We start from the raw sequence: 18,963 nt of genomic DNA on the forward strand, positions 1-18,963 counted from the left end.
GGAGGCCGGCTTCTTCTTCAACTTCATTATTGGCACTGGGCAGCAGTAATTTATTTTCAAAACTGTGAGTCAAAGCTGGGGCATTGCAGAGGGACAAGGGGCAGCAGGGAAGTATCCTGCTGCCCCAATTATTACATTAAATACGCGCGCTGGACGGGGGCAAGTGGCGGGGGGGGTAAGTAAACCCTCCCCGCCCTTAAAGGAACCCCCCCACCCGGACCCGGACCAGCCAGATCCGAACCGGTCTGGAAAGTCCGGAGGCCTTTACAATGGCTTCCAGACCGGTTCAGACACACCCCTAGCAGCAACACATGATCCAGCAAATGAGGTTTGCAGAGTGCTTACTCCGCTAACCTCGTTTAAGGGGTGGGGCAAATAGGGAGGCTTGCTGCACGCGTCTCCCATTGCAGCACACAACCAGGCAAAAACGGGCTAGGCTCCTTTAGCCTGGTTTCTCCTGGTTGTGAAAATAGCTACATGATTTATTTATCATATTTCTGTACCGCCTGATATAAATGTCTCTAGGCAGTCTACAAATTACAACAAATATTAAAACAGTATAAAACAGTTAGAATTCACAAAACTAATAGAACAAGATCACAGATAAAAACACATAACATTAAAAAAAATCTTCTGTTAAAAGCCTGGGAAAACTGGTATGTCTTGAGAGTTTTCCTGAAAACAAACAGAGAAGAGGATGCTCTTATTTCAGCAGGGAACATATTCCAAAGCCTTAAGTCCAAGGCACATAACAAGTTTGGCACTTCTGTTCTCCATTCTGATTTTAAATAAAATTGCTCCCTTCATCCAAGTGTGTTTGCTAATTATGATCCCATGAGTGTGAATATCACAGGAACCACTAGAAGAACTACATTTACAGGTACGAAAACTGCCGTTGCTGAACTGAGTTTGACTGCATATTTTACTTAGCTTAATCTTTCTGCAGAGAAATACTGAAAATGCTGCATGTTCTGCCTTCAGTTTCTTATCTGCTTCATGATGTAGAATAAGCAGGTCTTGGTTTACAGTTGGTCTAGGCTTCTGATAATTTAAATATATTGGAACAGCATCGTCCTGATTATACTGTGAAATATAGACTCCAGTGTGGAATCTGGGGGCCACTTTAGAACCCTGACAATCTTAACTTTCATTTAAAGAGAGCACAGTTTTTTAAACCATGGTTTTGGCTGCAGGCTCCCCCTGTTCTCCCCCCCGCTCCCCATCCCCTTCTTTCTCTGTCATAGATGCCTTTCCCTCACTAGCTTTGATCACGATAAAGGCTTTTGTCACCATCACCATCCTTAATCATGGTTAACTTTAATCAGACTTTGCTGTTAATTGAAGTTTAGGAACCAGTTTAAAATCTGGTTAACTGTAGTTTGTTACAGGGTTCCATCCAAACTTGATGTGACCTAGTAGTTGCTTTTACCCTGTGGTAGGTCTCTGGAATCCACATACAATTGAAATATAAATTAATTTGGGCCCAGTTATTATACTTGGGGTATGTGAAGGTAAAGTGTGCTGTCGAGTCGCTGTCGACTCCTGGCGACCACAGAGCCCTGTGGTTGACTTTGGTAGAATACAGGTGGGGTTTACCATTGCCATCTCCCACAGAGTATGAGATGATGCCTTTCAGCATCTTTCTATATAGCTGCTGCCCGATATAGGTGTTTCATACCAGTGGGGATTTGAACTGGTAACCTCTGGCTTGCTAGTCAAGTCATTTCCCCACTGCCCTATTAGGTGGCTGCTCACTTGGTTTATGTATCTGACCTCTTTTTCAGCACAGTGGAGAACTGGATGTAGGACACTGAAGCATTCTTTGGAAACAGAGATAAGTTATGGCTTAAACATAATGTAAAGATTTCAATTATAGGATTTTGCTGATGGTTCTTTTTAGCTCAAAAGGTTTTGTTGTACCTTGCCTTTGGGTGCAAAAATATTGGGTCATTTTATATAGCTTTTATCCCTTGTGGCTGCATAGTTTGTAGTAATCTGTTTTGTAAATTATCAAATCTAATTTGTTTTTTTCAGTATTGATTTCTAGGTTGTTCTTTCTAACCATGTTGAGGTAGAAGAGACATTCATCAAGGAGCGATTATTAGACTCTGTACTTCTTGGATGTGTTCCCTCTTCAGCTTGCAAAATTGTCTTTCCAGGAATAAAGTAAACAAGTGTCCTATTCTTTTGGAGTAGCCATTTAATTTAAGTAGCTTGTTTGTAAGAGGGGCTAGTGTAGTTTACTGTTGATTCTAAGAGAGTGAGCTGTGGAAACCCCAGTTTCAAAATTCAAATTCAGTAGGTGCCTTTAGAGAAGTCACTCCTTCTCGGCCTCAGTCTGCCTTATGGGGATAATAATGCTGGCCTCACTACAGGGTTATTGTAAAGTTTAGGATACAATAGGAACACACTTTGAGCATCCTAAAATGCTGTGTGTTATAGTTTTATGGGTTTTATGGCTTTCTATTTATTGATGTCTGTGTATTGTTTGCTTTTCAGTCTATTGCTTTGTACAATGCTTTGAATATTGTGATAGGAAACTGATTTATAAATAAATTGTAATAGTATAACTAACAAAATAGTACAGTAGTTGTAGGAGTTATTTGAAAATATGTAATCCACCATATAAAGAGATAAAGATTATCTCATTCTGCTTCTTTTGCTTGGCATCAGTTTCATCCCAATCTAGAAACTGTGTATGTTTGCAGTGTTAGGGCAACTGTTAGATGTTACAGTATTTAAAAAAGGAAAGATCGTGCTGTCGAGTTGGTGTCAACTCCTGGTGACCACAGAGTCATGTGGTTTTAGTGGTAGAATATAGGAGGGGTTTATAATTGCCTTCTCTCGCACAGTATGAGATGATGCCTTTCAGCACCTTCCTTTACTGCTGCTACCCGAGATGGGAAACATATCAGCGGGGATTCAAACCAGCAACCTCTTGCTCCTTAGGCAAATCACTTCCCCGCTGTGCCATTAGGTGGCAGTATTAGGCCCAGTATAATTGCTGTCACAAACTGGACTGTGACAGGCGGTGAGTTGTGGTATTCCTTAAAATGATGCTGAAATTTGACAGATATGATCACCACAATAGAGAAACCATTCACTTACAAGCAGTCTGAATAGAAAATGTGGATTGTCTGGATCCTAAGACATGCAGAGTCCCTGGGAAATATCATCCTTCTATGGGGGGAATTGGTCCAGGAGAATTTCAGTGGATTTGATCTTTGAGTGTATAGCTGCTATAAAGCCAGTCTGTCAGCTTTTCATTGCTGAGCATTTTGTTATGTTAGGCAGGAGGCTTGCTTTGGACTACATTGGAGTTCTTAAAACACCACTTAAGAAATTTAGAATGAAGAAAGAACCTAGTTATTAGGTGCCTTAATGACAAGTTTGTTTTTACAGCTAGACTTAAAAGCAGACACAGCTACAAAGTGAACTTGGTTTTAAATGCATAGCTCATTCCATAATGGTGTTTATACCAAGCCCAGCTGAATTCCAGCACTGTAGGTTCTTCAGACTCATTTGTCATGAGAAATCCGCACACTTTTGCTGGCCTTGATAGTCAAACCAAAAATGTGTGGTCGCGAGGGTCCAGCACCTTCTTTAGCCCAATCCTATACACAACTACCCAGCATTAAGTCCATATGTGTTCTGTGGGATTACTCTTACTCTTTAGTAAATATATGGAGAATTTCAGCCTTTAACATGCATGGAAGTGGGCTATTGATCCTTGACCTTGGACTGTGCCTCTGCATGAGGTCAAGGACAATTCCTGCTCACCTAGAGGGGTGGATAGGGTCTAAGCTGTTGTTTTGGATTTGGGAGAGTCTCAGAAATGCAGCACAATGACAGGGACGATCTGTGCCTCCAGCTCCAAACATGGAAGCTGGGGATTGTTTTAATGCCTGGCAGTCCAGACACTTGGAGCACTTTTGCCAGCTGCTGTCCAAATGGCCATCTCCTACGGGAGCCCCTTGGATCCCATAACAACTAGCTCTAGCTTTGCTTTAAAAGGACCCTCTTTTTCCCAATTTCTGCTAATAGCTAGTTTATCTTGGTTTTGTGCTTTCTATGTTTGTTTTGTATGTTTGATTCAGGAAGCTGTTCCCAAAATTTGAAAAAGTGGGAAGACTTTCAAGGTAGACTTCTAGCTATATGAAATGGCTAACATTCCTAGCATTGCTATCCCAAATATATGAAATCGTAATAATTCTCTGAAATGCATAGCATTTCCATTTATTACAGTAATAAAAAGTAGAAATGACCTGGATAATCACAGTCAACAAGGCCCACAGAACAGATCAATTAACATGTAATGGTAAACCATGGTTTGGCGCTGTGGGAATGCACTCTGTGGTAGTATGCTTCCCCACTCTCTCATCCCCACAGGCACTCCTTGTTTTACAAAACATAGTTTGCCAGTTTTAATGTAATGGCAAACCAGGAAGGAACTAAGTAGAGTGCAGGGGTGTGTGTGTGAGTGAGAGAGAGAGAGAGAGAGAGCGAGAGAGCGCACAGGGCTTGTTTTTCATAGTGTGAAGTAATGCTTTGGCATAACATGTGAACTGAACATGTGATGGTGTGTGTGGGGAACGGGTTGCTGAGGTGAGCATGTTATTTCATTTCTACTTTCTGATTTAAGTGACACTTATAAGGATTTGTTAACCTCTTAAGTTTTAATAAATTCTTAGAAATGTCCCCTTTCAGACATTCACAGTGTTGAAAAAATACAGTTTGTGGCATATGTTAAGGAGCATTTTTTCAAATGGCAAGCTGTAGAGTATCCCCCACCCCGCCCGACACCTGTGTTTTGGTGTTGTGTACTGTTTTCAGTTTGGTTACATATCTCTGCGAGTTTTGAAGCTGGCTTAATTGTCCTCACATGTTACCAAAAATTGTTCAGTCTTTCAAAGGCCTTTATTGTCTAGGAGGAGAACACTATGCTATGCTCTGTGAGGCTTCTGAGAACAGCTCATCTTGCTAAACTTCTATTGCTAATATGTAGTATTTTCATGTGGATGCTGTGCTAACTGGATGGAAATGGAAGCAATGGAAATAAAGAACTGTTAAATAAGGGAGGAGAGCTGGTCTTGTGGTAGCAAGCATTAATTGTCCCCTTTGCTTAGCAGGGTCTGCCCTGGCTGCATTTGAATAGGGGTCTACATGTGTGAGCACTGCAAGATATTCCCCTTAGAGGATGGGCCCGCTCTCAGAAAAGCAGATGGGCCCGCTCTCGGAAGAGCATCTGCATGCTTGCATGCAGAAGTTCCTAAGTTCCCTCCTTGGCATCTCCAGGTGGGACTGAGAGAGACTCCTGCCTACTGTACTACTACTGTGGATATTTATATACTGCTCTTCAACCAAAGTTCTCTAAGTGGTTTACATAGAAAAAATAAATAATACATAAATAAGATGGCTCTCTGTCCCCAAAGGCTCACAATCTAAAAAGAAACATGAGGTTGACACCAGGAACAGCCACTGGAGGGATGCTGTGCTGGGGTTGGATAGGCCAGTTGCTCTCCCCCTGCTAAATAAAGATAATAATTACTTTAGAAAGATGCCTCTTTGCTCAGTTAGCAGGGGTAACCTTGGAGAAGCCATTACCAGTCTGTGTAGACAATACTGAGCTAGATGGACCAGTGGTCTGACTTGGTAGAAGGCAGCTTCCTGTGTTCCTAACAGTGGTTATTACTCAACCTGAGCATCCCTCAATTGAGTTGAAAAATTGTAAACAATAATATCAGAGTTGTCCAGTACCTAAGATAAAGCTTAAGCAACTTTACCAGTATCTTATAAGAGAGTGGTTATTACTAGCTGCTCTTGCTCACCTTGAGTACTTCTCTTTCTTATAACCAAAGCATGCTTTGATCCTTCTCCGTCCTCCTGTCACTACATGCACTGTCATGGTAAAGTGCTACTTAAAACTGTGGTGCATTATGATGCTTGCTGTCTCCACCTGTCCCTCTGGCAAAATGTATCTCACTGTTGCTTTATGTTCTGTTACCAGTTCTCTACTATGGCACCTTCAGGTCTCCTCCTCTCCCTTCGTCTCAACATGAGAAGGCTGGGACGGGAAAACAGACTGGCAGGTGCCATTAATCACATGTTCTTGCCTTGGAAGCAGAAAGTGGTTGGAGAGAGCTATAGCTACCTTGGCCCAATGCTAGGTTTCTTCAGCTTTGTGATATGGTGCTGTGCCGTTGTAGTGCTAATTTGTAAAAAGAATAAGCTTTGCTAGTTTTCACAATGGAGAGAAGTAAGAAGTGGGGTCCCCCTGGGATCTGTACTGGGACCTGCACTCTTGTTCATAAATGATCTAGAAGTTGGGATAACCAGCAAAGTGCCCAAATTTGCAGATGACACTAAACTATTTAGGGTAGTGAAATCCACAACAGATTGTGAGGAGCTCCAAAAGGATCTTTCCAAACTGGGTGAGTGGGCGACAAAATGCCAAATGTGGTTCACTGTAAGCGAGTGTAAAGTGATTCGTATTGGAGCAAACCCCCACCCCCAACTTCACATATACATTGATGTGGTCTGAGTTGTCAGTGACTGACAAAGACAGAGATCTTGGGGTCAATGTGGGCAGCTCATTGAAAGTGTTGACTCAGTACATGGCAGCTGTGAAAAAGGAAAATTCCATGCTAGGGATCATTTGGTAGGGGGTTGAAAATAAAAATGTTAATGTTATAATGGCATTATACAAATCTATGGTGTGGGCACATTTGGAGTACTGCATACAGTTTTGGTCACTGTATCTTAAGGACATTGTAGAACTGGAGAAGGTGCAGAATAGGGCAACCAAGATGACTAGGGGCCAGGAGCACCTTCCTTATGAAGCAAGGCTACAACATTTGGGGCTTTTTAGACTGGAAAAGAGGCAACTATGGGGAGAGATGATAGAGGTGTATAAAATTATGCATGGAGTTGAGAGAATGGAGAGACATAATTTTTTTCTCCCTCTCACAGCACTAGAACCAGGGGTCATCCAATGAAAGTGAAGATCAGGAAATTTAGGACCAACAAAAGGAAGTACTTTTTCACACAGCACATAATTAATTTATAGAATTGTCTTCCACAGGATGTGGTGATGGCCACTAGCTTGGATGGCTTTAAAAGGGGCTTAGACAAATTCATGGAGGACAGGTCTATCAGTGGCTACTAGTCTGTTGGCTATAGGCCACCTCCAGCCTCTAAATACCAGTTCTTCGACGTGGTCTCTGTCTTTTACACCAGGGTTTCTTAACCTTGGGCCCCCAGATGTTGTTGGACTACCAATCCCATCATCCTTAGCCACAAAGGCCATTTCTGGGGATGATGGGAGTTGTAGTCCAACAACATCTGGGGCCGGGGGCCGAAGGTTAAGAAACCCTCTTTTACACCAATGGGCTATGTGCCTGTGCAGAGACCTCAGCGAAACCTAACAAGCTCAATTCTGATTTAGGCGGGACACCCGCCCCCAGCTGCTATATGTGGGTGCGCCACTCCACATATCCTCAGTCTTCGTCATCCGCACTTCAGTAGATGTCTTCAGCTCAGCAGCGAGTAGGACCACTCTTGAATCCTCTTGTTGTTTTTCTCCTGTTTCCCTGTTTCCACACCTATTATTGCTTTCTTTATTTTGTGCATTCGTGTTTTTTTCTTGGCATTTTTATTTTTTACGTCCCCCACCCCCGCGCATCCCTGTGGCTCCAATCCCGGCTGGGACGGGGCTTTGTGGCCAGCTGGGTGAAAGCTTTCTATGCCGGGCACAAAGAACTTTAAGAAATGTGTTCCTTGTGGATCTAAGATCCCTTCCCCCAATACTCATACCAGGTGTCTTCTCTGCCTGGACGATCCCACATTGTCGAGACCTGTATTCATTGCCAGAGGTTTACAAAGCAGTCTTGAAATAATAGAGCTTCTCGCTTGCGTGCTGCCCTGTGGGATTTGGCCCTCCATTCTTCAGAGGCCTTGTCATTGAAGCAATCCTTTAAAATGGCTTCTTCGATGCATGGACTCCGCTCCTCTGGCACCAGAACTCCCGGCCTCAGTACCGGTGTTGTTGATGCCTGTCTCAGATTTATCTGTGGTTTCGGCCCTTCTGTGCCACAGGAGGACTTGCCTAAGCGAACTGTGCCTACTGTAATCAGACCTCCCCTTGGTCCCTTCAGTATTGCTACCAAAGAAAAAGAAGAAGAAGCCAAAGCTGGTTCCCCATCTCTCAGCAGGGCAACACCTTCCGCCTATCCCCAAGAAGAAGAAGCCCCCACCAGCCTCTTCTTCAGAGGCCCTGCTGGTTAAGAAGCTGAAATTGGTGCCTTCGGGGCATGGTGCGACAATCGTAGACCAAGTGTCAGAAGATCGCCCAGCCATGGTACTGGCTCCTCCAATACCAAGCTCTACTGACCCTCGCCTTCCTCCTAATTCTCCAGTTGCCTTGATGTCTCCCAGTCAGACTCCTGACCATACCTTCGCGTGACAGGAACTGTCGATAGTGGCTGACGAACGGGACTATGCTGTCAGACTATGAACCCTATTCACTGGAAAAGCCTACTGCAAATGCATCATAGCTGCCTCGATGTCGTTCATCTCCCATGCACTGCATGGAGCAGCCCCTCCCCCACCCGGAGATTGGAGGGTGCCTTGGGACTCGGAAGAGCGCTCTTATGAATACAGATTCGGATGAGACTGGGATTGATGTAGGCCTTTGTATGCAGATCGATACCGTGTCTCTGCATGAAGTTCCTCATATGTAGAGGATCAACCCTCCTCCTTTGGAGATTGGCATCAGGACACTGTCATTTATAGAAGTCAGGACTATTCGTCGTTGGCATAAGGCCCCTTCGCATTTGGAAGGGAGAACTCGGTCTTGGAGAGACCTTTGGGACCATGCTAAGGGGCACGGATCAACTTCAGAAGTTTCAGTTCGATCTTCGGTGCCGCAACCTGCCCCAGTACCATCTCTGGTGGCAGATGGGTCTGTACCAGAACCACTGGAAAGCCCGACAGAGTCTCCAGCTGTCCCTCTGGCCTTGGACCAGGACTCGGGAGTGCCTCCTGAGATGGAAAGTGAAAGTGAACCTGGCTTTCCAGACTCAGACGTAGTCTCCCTGGGATTGATTGTCCAATCAATCGGACTCTAAGCTCGTGTCTTCATCGGAGGATCTGAAGCAATAGTCGGCTTATGTGGCCCGCATGGCCTCCACCTTTGGTGTGAGCCTTGATATGCAACAGAAAGGGGAACTGGACCCTTTATTCGGTCTCATTGACATGGAGGCTAAGTTACTGGCCTCTCTGCCACTTAGCACGGCCCTATTGGGAGTAATGCGTGGACATAGGTAAAGCCAACAACCCAACAGGTGTATGGAGAACTTCTATAGGGTACAGATGCAGGAGGATACAACCTTCTTGAAGAATCATCCTACCTCTAATTCCATTGTAGAGGAGGCATCCCTGCAGAAGTCTAAGGGTCGCAGTCACTCCACACTGGGTTATAAGGAGGGTCTTTGGGAGGAGACTTTACTCGGCATCAGGTCTGCATTTGCGGGTTGCCAACTACCAGGCATATAACACCAGGTATAACTATTTTTTGTGGGAAAAGATGGCCCCCTTTTTGGACCTCTTGCACCAGGATAAGCATGATCCGGCAAAGGCCTTCCTGCGCCAAGCGGTACAGGTGGCTAAGCAGGAGCTTTACTCAGCCAGACACTCTGTGGAGTGTGCAGCAAAGGTGATGGCCACGTCTGTGGCTCTCAGGAGGCATGCCTGGCTGCGTTCCTCTGGGCTGACCTATGAGGCCCGCACTACGATAGAGGATCTCCCCTTAAAGGCTCTAGCCTCTTCGCTGAACAGACTGATGACAACTTGCAGAAGCTGAGGAGTATGGCAAAATCAATGTCCTACTCTTCCTCTGCTCCTAAGCCGCAGAGGCAACCCAGGTGGTCTCCCTATCAAAAGCCTAAAGCCCCTTCACGGCAACAGTCCTCCTTCAGACCCACCTGTCTCCCTTTGCAGTGAATTGGGACAAGGTGACTGTGGATCAGTGGGTCCTCACAGTCATACGCATGGGTTATGCCTTTGTGTTTCACAGACACCATCGCTGTCCATGGTTGTGACTACTCCATCAACTCTAGCTTTGGATCAGGAGGTCTCTGCTCTCCTCTTGAAAGATGCGATTGCGAGGGTCGCCAATGTGATGAGCCCCGGATTTTATTCCCGTTATATTGTCATTCCAAAACCAGGCAGCGGTCAGGGCCCTATATTGGACCTCAGAGGCCTAAACAAGCACCTTGTTTACAAGCATTTCCAGATGCCGTTGGTACCCACTATTTTGGCCCTGTTGGAAAAGGACATGTGCATGGTCTCCTTGGACTTGAGAGACACGTGCTACCATATTTCAATATGCCATCAACATTGTTGTGTCCTTCATTTCCAGATAGGGGGAATCACCTACCAGTTCAAGGCCTTTCCGTTTGGCCTGACGACAGCCCTGAGGGTCTTTACAAAATGTCTGGACCCTGTGGTGGAGTTTCTACAAGAGTGAGGGATACAAATTCTGCCATATCTCGACGATTGGCTCATCCTGGCGGGTTCGAAGCAGGCTGCTTTGAGCTCTCTTGATGCAGTCATAAATACTCTGCAGAACCTGGGCTTCTAGATCAACTTCAAGAAATCCCAGCTGGATCCTGTCAACAGGATACAGTTTATAGTGCTGATCTTCGACAGGTGATCTCTGACAAGATATAGGGCTGATCTTCAACAGTGTTCCACATAGAGACACTTGTACGGCTGGCCTCCGCTTTCCTGGCCGGAGGGCCACAGACCATGCATTTGGTGCAGTGCCTGTTGGGCCACATGGCTGCCATCACCTACGTGCTTCCGCATGCGTGCCTTCGGATGCGCATCATTCAGAGGTGGTTCCTGGATGTGTTTAACCCCCTTCGGGATGCCACTCAGTTGGAGCACATGCCTCCCTGGTCAGTGCGTGAAGCTGTGGCTTGGTGGGTCGAGCTTCATCATTTGGACCTTGGCTCTCCCTTCCAGGTCTCTCCTCCACACTGGGTGATTACGACTGATGCGTTGGAGCTAGGTTGGGGTACTCATTTGGGTGACTATCGTCTGAGCGCCCACTGGATATCGATAGAAAGAGGTTGGCACATCAACTACTTGGAGCTGTTGGCCATATTCCATGCCCTAAAGGGCTTCTTACCTGTAATTGCGGGTTGTTCGATGACCATTCAAACTGACAGTACAACGGCGAAAGCCTACATCAATTGGCAGGGAGGCACAACCTCAAGGAGTCTCCTGATTCTTTCAGTCAACCTGTGGCATTGGTGTGTAGTGCATGTGGTGACCCCCCCACATGCGCTCTACATTCAAGGGAACCTGAATGTCCAGACACACACGCTGAGCAGGCTAAAGACGATTTTCCATGAGTGGACCTTGGATTGAGGTGTCCTCTGGGACCTATTTGCAATGTGAGGTGCTCTGGATCTGGATGCTTTTGCATCTCGGGACAATGCGCAGTGTGTCCTCTATTGTTCGAGGGTAGGGGAAGGGGAGGGCTCTCTGAGCGATGCTTTCGTCCTGTCCGGGAAAGGCTCTTTCCTTCATCTGTCTCCACCATTTCCCCTCATACCAAAGGTTCTTCGCAAGCTGAGGGAGGACCACTCCAGGGGAATCCTGATAGCCCTTTGGTGGCTCAGGAGGCCATGGTTTGTGACTCTGCGTGGCTGGCAGTGACTTGGGTGTGGCTTCTGACTCTACCTTGCCTGCTGTTGCAGGAGAAGGGATCGGGTGCTCCATCCGGACATCTGACATCAGCAGGGCTGTTGTTATGTTTTTAGCTATGACATTAGAGAGTGCATTTTGGGGGGAAAGCACAGTCTCTTTGAAGAAGAAGAAGAATCAAAAGCTGTCAGCACTTAGAATTTCACAGGCACTCTAACATGAAGAGTTTATTTTAGGAATAATATTCTCATAATCATATCAGCGTCTTGTTATGTTACAGTATGCAGGGAACATAAACCTATACACAGCATTAAAGTTTAAAACTGTAGTTTGTTGCCATGGAATTTCTCTTCCTTTGACACAAATAGGGACTGTAATAAACTAGTAGGTGAGGCTTGATTTTTCCCCTATGTCCAGAATTGTGTTTTGTGGTTGGCTGTTTCTGAGAAATTTCTTGTATCCTTTCACATTTTGTTTCTGTTTGCATTCCTTCAGTGATTATGCAAATATTGCTTATTGGTTACTAGTATAATATAAAGTCTGGGAAATGATACGTGCGGACTCTGGGTACCTAATACTAGGGGCATTTCGTCCCAGGGGACCTTTGTATAAGTGTACGAATGGGAATGACTATGGAGAACTTCAGAAATTTTGGAGTCCTGTATTATACCAAAGAAAACCACAGGGCTTTGTGGGCACCAGGAGTAAAAATTGACTTGATGGCAGACTTTAGCTTTTTTAGAACAGGCGTATTGAATGAACTGCTTTTGTCTCATTGTTTAACTTTTAATTTAATCAGAGAGAGAGAGAGAGAGAGAGAGAGAGAGAGAGAGAGATAGTTTCTGCCTCTGGCTGACATCCAGACTGCATGTGCTGAAAAAGGGTTTGCAAGCATAATAAGGGAGGGGCAATTTTAATCAATCTTCCCTTCCTCTCTGCGGCCCACTGTGCCTCCCACAAATATATCCCTGAGGGTCCGGCAAGCACTAATATTGTACTACATAAGAAGTGCCAAATGGCTTTTGTAGGATGCATCCTCAGTGACTACTCTTGTTAGAGAAAAGCTACTTTCAGAATGGGGAAGTGGTAGGAGTGATATATATGGAGTTGCCCTAATTTCTTAGGATTTAAAGAGAAGCAAACATTTCAAAGGCAAGGAAGCTTTTAAAATGAGTTTACTGTGATCTGAATTGCAAAGCCTTGTTTTGAAGCAAGTGTATAAAAATAGACTTTTGGTGGGGGTGGAAAAATGCTTAATGTTCATTTTAGCAATTTGTGAAGCTCCTTTCAAGAAATTGGGGTATTTTAGTCCATTACAAGCTTATTAAAAATACACTATGTAAGTTATTTATATATGAGCTGCTGTTACAAGTAGAAAGCAAAATAAAATAGTAATTGTTATAAGGAGAAACATGTTGAGAAATAACCATTTTCTCATATACTTTGCTATTTAAGCCATTTTGAAAACCTTTTTGCTAAAAAAGTAGCATATAAATATTTTAAATAAGTGTGTGTTGCGGGGTGTGGGGGGACACACATATACAGACCAACTTTAAGCAGTTTAGTATCTTCAAACCCAACAGGCAACACATGGTAAACCAAAAGGCAGGAACAAAAACAGATTCATTTTGTTTAGAGCATTTTTTCTTCCCTTTTATTCTTTTTAAAATTTATTACTTTTCTACTGACTAATCTCCTCACAAGATAGTATATTGTTGGAATTGGGAGGGTTTTTCGTACAAGTTTGTTCTGGAACAGTTTTGGCTTATACTTTGATAATTATTTTTTTAAAAAAGTTTAAACTTTAAAGTTTAAAACGCACACACAGAAGAAACACATGCACACAAATTGAGATTTTCAAGTCGGGGTAGGACTTAGCTCACATGTATGCACACACATGGTTCCTACAGTGGGGAAAGAGAAACATAGTGGCTTAAGCAAGAGGAATAAATCACTCACAAAACAAAACAAACTGATAAGGATTGGTTTTTAAAAAAAATGTTTTGCTTTCTTGGAGGGAGACAAACCCGACAGCTAGCTTCCCATTCAGCTCCTCCTCATGGCTTCCTCGCTCTGCAGTTACATTCAAATGCCAAGTGGGGGAGCAGCACAAGACTGCAGGCGAACCAGTCAGGTTCCTGTTGCACCTGTTGGGAGAGGACAGGACTAGCAGCAGGAAGGGAAGCTAACCCTTATTCTGCTACTGCCAATGGTACTGCCAATCTTGATCCAAATTCACAGGGTGTGTCACTGCACTCTTGCATCCCTCTCTGGATCTGCCCCTGAATTAATAGTTAAGTGGAGGTTTCAATGAGCAGCTTCCATGCTCATAGATCAGAATCTTAGCCACCATGCTATGTTGTAGGGATGTGCAAAAACCCAGTCTGCTCAGTTCAGGTCGAATCTGGACCGGATTCAAATTGCACTGGACATGTTGGGTTCTGGCACCCCGAATGAAGGTCTGGCTTGGTTTGATTTAGAACCGACTTGGGCTGGTTCGGGAGTGCCAGAACCAAACATTCCCCCCATAAAAAATATTGCTACTCACCACCACTGGGTGATCATGCATGTGCAAGTGGTAATGCAAGTGCAGCAGCCTCCAAAATGGCCACCACATTCTGAGAAAGGGCCGAAACAGCCCTTTTAAGATGGTGGAGGCTGGTGCAGGGAGGGGGAACTGCCAGAGACCCTCCTGCGGCTGTGGCAGCACCCCATAAGGGCCCAATGGTGGTGACTAATTTTTTTTTTTAATGAAAAAATGACCCTGGCACCCCTGAACAGGCTTGGAGGGTTCGGCTCTATGTCAAGCCCTCAAACCAGGCTGGCTCAAGTGCAAACCGGCTCAACTTGTAGCCAGTTCGCACATCCCTACTTTGTAGCACGTTTAAAACTAAATTCACCTCAAGTTATTTCTAAATATATCTCTCAAGTGATATAGGGCTAGTTTATATGCTAACTAAATCTCCTTAATGTCAGGATGAGGGAAGAAGAGAAATTGTAGGGACAACCTGCCAGTCTTCTGAATCCTATGAAGAAACTCCAAGTGCTCTGAGGGAAGAACACGATAAACACCTCTAAATATTAAACTTCCACCAGGTACTGCCCCCCATGATGAAACATTTCCTGGCTACTTCTAGATGCCTAAAATAAAGTGTAAAATGACCCTTTGTGCCCTTTGAAAGCAACTGCTCCTTTATAAACCTGAATGGCATCCCTTGGTGAGCACTCCTCATTTCCCATCTTAATATTTCAGCTTTAGCCTTTCCTAGATGCCGTTCAGGGAATCCCAGCAATTCTACTTCTCCTGAGTAGATAACATGCCGAAGTAATCATTTGGCACTTAAAAATCATGGCATTTAAATTTACGATAGACTTTTTTCTTTTACGTTAATCACATTGGATTTGGGCAGTTTGCTGATCTCCGTGGAAAACACTGGGCAACATTCAGACTAATTGAATCTCATTGATTTCAGTGGTGGTTAGTCATGACTAGCTAGTCTGGATGTTGCCACTGTGCTTATACACTTCTGCTGTAATTGAACTTATCATATTCTAAAAATAAACTCCCTGAAAAATACTTTGTTTTCTGTTGTAATGTAAATAAAGGAATTTTGTAATTGGCTATAAAGATACCTTCTCTATGCAGGTCTCCCATCAGCATTTTAGAAGTGGTATGTAAGTTGTATAAAAAACTTGGCATTTCTTTTTCCACTGGCAATTTCCTTGCTGTAACATAATTGTTCTGCTCTGTAAATGAAAAACAGATGAGTTGATTGGTTAAAATATGAGTGATGTATTCAAAACCTTTTATTTACAATCTCTTCTTTTGGAGAATCTGAGAAGCTAATGTTTATGAATTCACACACTGGTTTCTCCTACTTGAATTTGGCTTATTTTATTTTTCCTTTAAGAAACAGATGGTATATTAAATGTTTAGTGTGGTGTATCTTTTAATTGGGTCTACACACAGAAAATATTGTCTTTAGAAGAATAACCTTTAAATGATGTCAATATAAATTGCCAAAAGGAACTGATATATTAATGAGGGTTAAGATAACTATAATTTTTAGAGTTAAGGTGGCACTTTGTAAAAAGAACACTTCAGATTGGATTTAAACAAATATAACCATGATGATAATATTTATTTCTACCCCATTTTATGTCAAAAGAGCATCCAAAGCAACTGGCAAATATTAAAAATGCAGTAACAAAGCAATTCCAATTAAACATGAAAAATAAAACTCATAAATTAAAAGCTTTCTAAACAAAAAAGTTCTTTTTGTATTCTAATACATGATGCAAATGTATGAGGTTTATTGAAGGAAATGGTCAGTGTTCACCTGGTGGGGTTCACACATATCTGCAGTTTCCCCAGTCCGACATATGGATTTGGCACTACAGATGATCACATATCTCAGTTTGTTGGTAGTAACTGAGTTGAGTGGGAGGTATACTCCTGTCCTGGCCTCCCAGTGAGGCCCTGGATGCTATCCCAGTTTGCCTTGTGTTGCCCTTCGAGTGGCAAGCCTTTCTTATGTCATCTGCCTCTCAGTCATTGGTCCCAATTGCAAAGGGAGCTGGCTTGCCTGGAACAAACCAGAGGTTCATGAAAAGCATAGGTTCAGATGTAGTATACACCTCAAGGCAAGCAGCACTTGGTTTGACAAGCCAACTTCAAATCTTGATTACACATCTCAGTTTGACACCCCATGAGAACCTCCAGTTCCTGCCTTGATGTGGGCTCAGATGGTCAAGGACAAGTTGCTTACTGACTTGACAAGTAGCTTCTGCGTTATGTGTGAACCCACCCTATTTAAATTATCATCTATATTGACTGGTACCATTTCATGGTTATATTGCCTCTGATTCTTAAAACAAAAAAAAGAACCAAAGATTGTTTGCTCTAGGCGCACATCTCTGTGTGTGGCCGGACTGGAAGCACCCCATGCTCATGCACGAGCAGGTAGCCAGGGGTAAGGAAGCACTCACTCCCTTAACCTTGACTAACAGCCAGTTTTCTCTCTAATTTTTTTCATCTGTGTGCAGAATGAATTTTGTTCTGGGTGGCAGTATCAAGGCAGTGTGTGGCATTCAGGCATTCAAGGCATTCAGAATGGGGCCTTCCTGATTTCACCTGAGTGGCATCTAAAATTAACTGAGCAGACATTTAAAAAAAAAATGTGATCGTGCACACATGCATACACCTTAGAGGAAACCCTGCTAACAGCCGGGCTTAAAAGCCGGGCTAGGCAATGCTGGCCCACCGAGATCTAACTCAATCCCAGTGGTTCTCATGTGAGACTAACCTGGGCTGGGGGGTCCCTAGCCTGGGTTAGGCTGTGTGTGAGCCTCATAGTTTAGACATGATAGCAGCATGAAACCTCATAGAGGTAAGCTTAGGTTTGCTTTTGCATGCCCAGTGTTGCATTGAGACCATTCAATAACTTAAATTTTTAAAATTGTGGAGACAATGGAAAGGAGTAAACAGTTGGAGGAGAGAACTAAGGATATGATTATTTGTCACCTGAAGAGAAAGAAGAGGATGATGCAATCTGAGCTCCCTGGTACTTGGAAGAAAAGGTCATCATTCTCCATAGCACAAACTGAAATGGGTGTGGGTGTATTTAAAGAGTGTAATAGAGGAAGAAAAGAAGTTGTAGACTGGTAGAGGTGAATTTGTAATTCATTCTCACAGTTAAATTAGTTAGTTTTATTATGGATTAAATTTAAGAGAATTTGTAATTTAGAAAGAAGATGCTGGAAGAAATGACTTTGTAATAATAATTTAGTTAAGGGTAGATCTTGTCTGTGTACATCAAATGTACAACTTGCATCCATGGCAAGTAGAAACCAATAATGCAAATGTCAGCCATATTTGGATAATTTTCTCATTCATGATTTTCTTCATTAGACTCCCGTTTGCTATTCTTGATTCGTTCATTATATGAGAACACCTTTTTAAGAGTTAAATGTGACATCCAAGGACATCTTTCAAATCCAGTCCCCTCACAGAGAAGGGTAAAGCAGGGCTGTATTTTGCCCCCTTTTTGTTTAATTTTTTATAAACGCCTTAGTTCACTGTCTTGACGACCCTTCTTTCCATCAGCCAAGAATAGCCAGGAGAGCCATTTCTATTTTATTATATGCTGATGACGCTGCTATTGTATCTATCACGCCGGTAGGAATGAGACGTGCATTGAGAGCCCTTGCAAAGTTCTGTGAAGAGGAGGTGCTGTCCATCAATACCCAAAAAACAAAAATAATGGTTTTCAGTAAACGTAGGAGATCTTCTAAATGGTCAATCAATGGTAGGAGCCTTCAACAAGTTAAAACATACAAGTATCTGGGCCTCATATTCCATTCAAGGAATTCTTGGAGACCACATTGTGAGTTTGTGACTGCAAATGCTCAAAGATCCATTGCAGCTATTAAGAAATTATTTTACTCTAAAGGCGCTCAGAACATCCTGGCAGCACTAAGGGTATATCAGGTGAAACCTCGAGCTCAAATGCTATATGGTGCCCAGATTCTTTTAGCTGGGAACTTACAATCTTTTGAAGTTGTTCAGTCAAAGTTCTTACGGGACATCTTCCAACTCCCCAGCTGCGTCCCGAACGCAGCTTTGTGTCTGGAAGCAGGCGTTCTTACGGGACATCTTCCAACTCCCCAGCTGCGTCCCGAACGCAGCTTTGTGTTTGGAAGCAGGCGTTATTGGACTAACTGCTCAGGCCCGGCTGCAAGCAGTCTTATATTGGCTTAAACTTACTAGCTGTCCCCAAGGGTTAGGCTCACTAACTTTGGTGGATGATTTCTGTTCCACTTGGAGGAGGAATATACATGACACCTTGGGTAATTGTGGCCTCACGGAGCAATATTTACAATTATTAAATTATGATCAGGCAAAAAAGATCATTACACAGAGGGTAAGAGACATAGAAAAGCAGAGTGATCTTAGCCTGATTGCTTCCAGATATAATTATCTCAGTTTTTCAAATTACCCGAGACCAGCTGCGTACCTTACACATTTGCCTACACACAGACTGAGAAGGGTCTTCTCTCAGGCCCATTATAATGTCCTCCCTTCAGCTGTGTTGGATGGCAGATTTCGAGGGATCCCCTTGGAGGAACGTATGTGCCCATGTGGAGCTGCTGAAGTGGAAACATTAACACATACTTTATTTAACTGCCCTTTCTGTGATATTACCCATTCCATTCAGATCGCCCCCTATCAAAAGAAACATTTGGATTGGT

General features: G+C 43.6%; 1 protein-coding gene across 6 annotated transcripts in view; it reads left to right on the forward strand.

The window, feature by feature from the left end:
- Window positions 1–18,963, forward strand: part of DGKH (diacylglycerol kinase eta) — a 176,568-nt gene that overhangs the window by 53,727 nt on the left and 103,878 nt on the right. The window contains exon 1 of one of the 6 annotated variants that reach the window (XM_053309354.1): window positions 2,036–2,166. The exons of the other annotated variants lie outside the window; for them this stretch is intronic. Within the exon in view, the coding sequence (XP_053165329.1) occupies window positions 2,122–2,166 (45 nt within the window). The 5' untranslated portion in view covers window positions 2,036–2,121. Of the gene's footprint in view, window positions 1–2,035; window positions 2,167–18,963 lie in introns of those variants that run through there. 6 annotated transcript variants of the gene reach the window in all.

The sequence above is a fragment of the Hemicordylus capensis genome, chromosome 3 (genome assembly GCF_027244095.1).
Source record: "Hemicordylus capensis ecotype Gifberg chromosome 3, rHemCap1.1.pri, whole genome shotgun sequence".
Lineage (NCBI taxonomy): Eukaryota > Metazoa > Chordata > Lepidosauria > Squamata > Cordylidae > Hemicordylus > Hemicordylus capensis.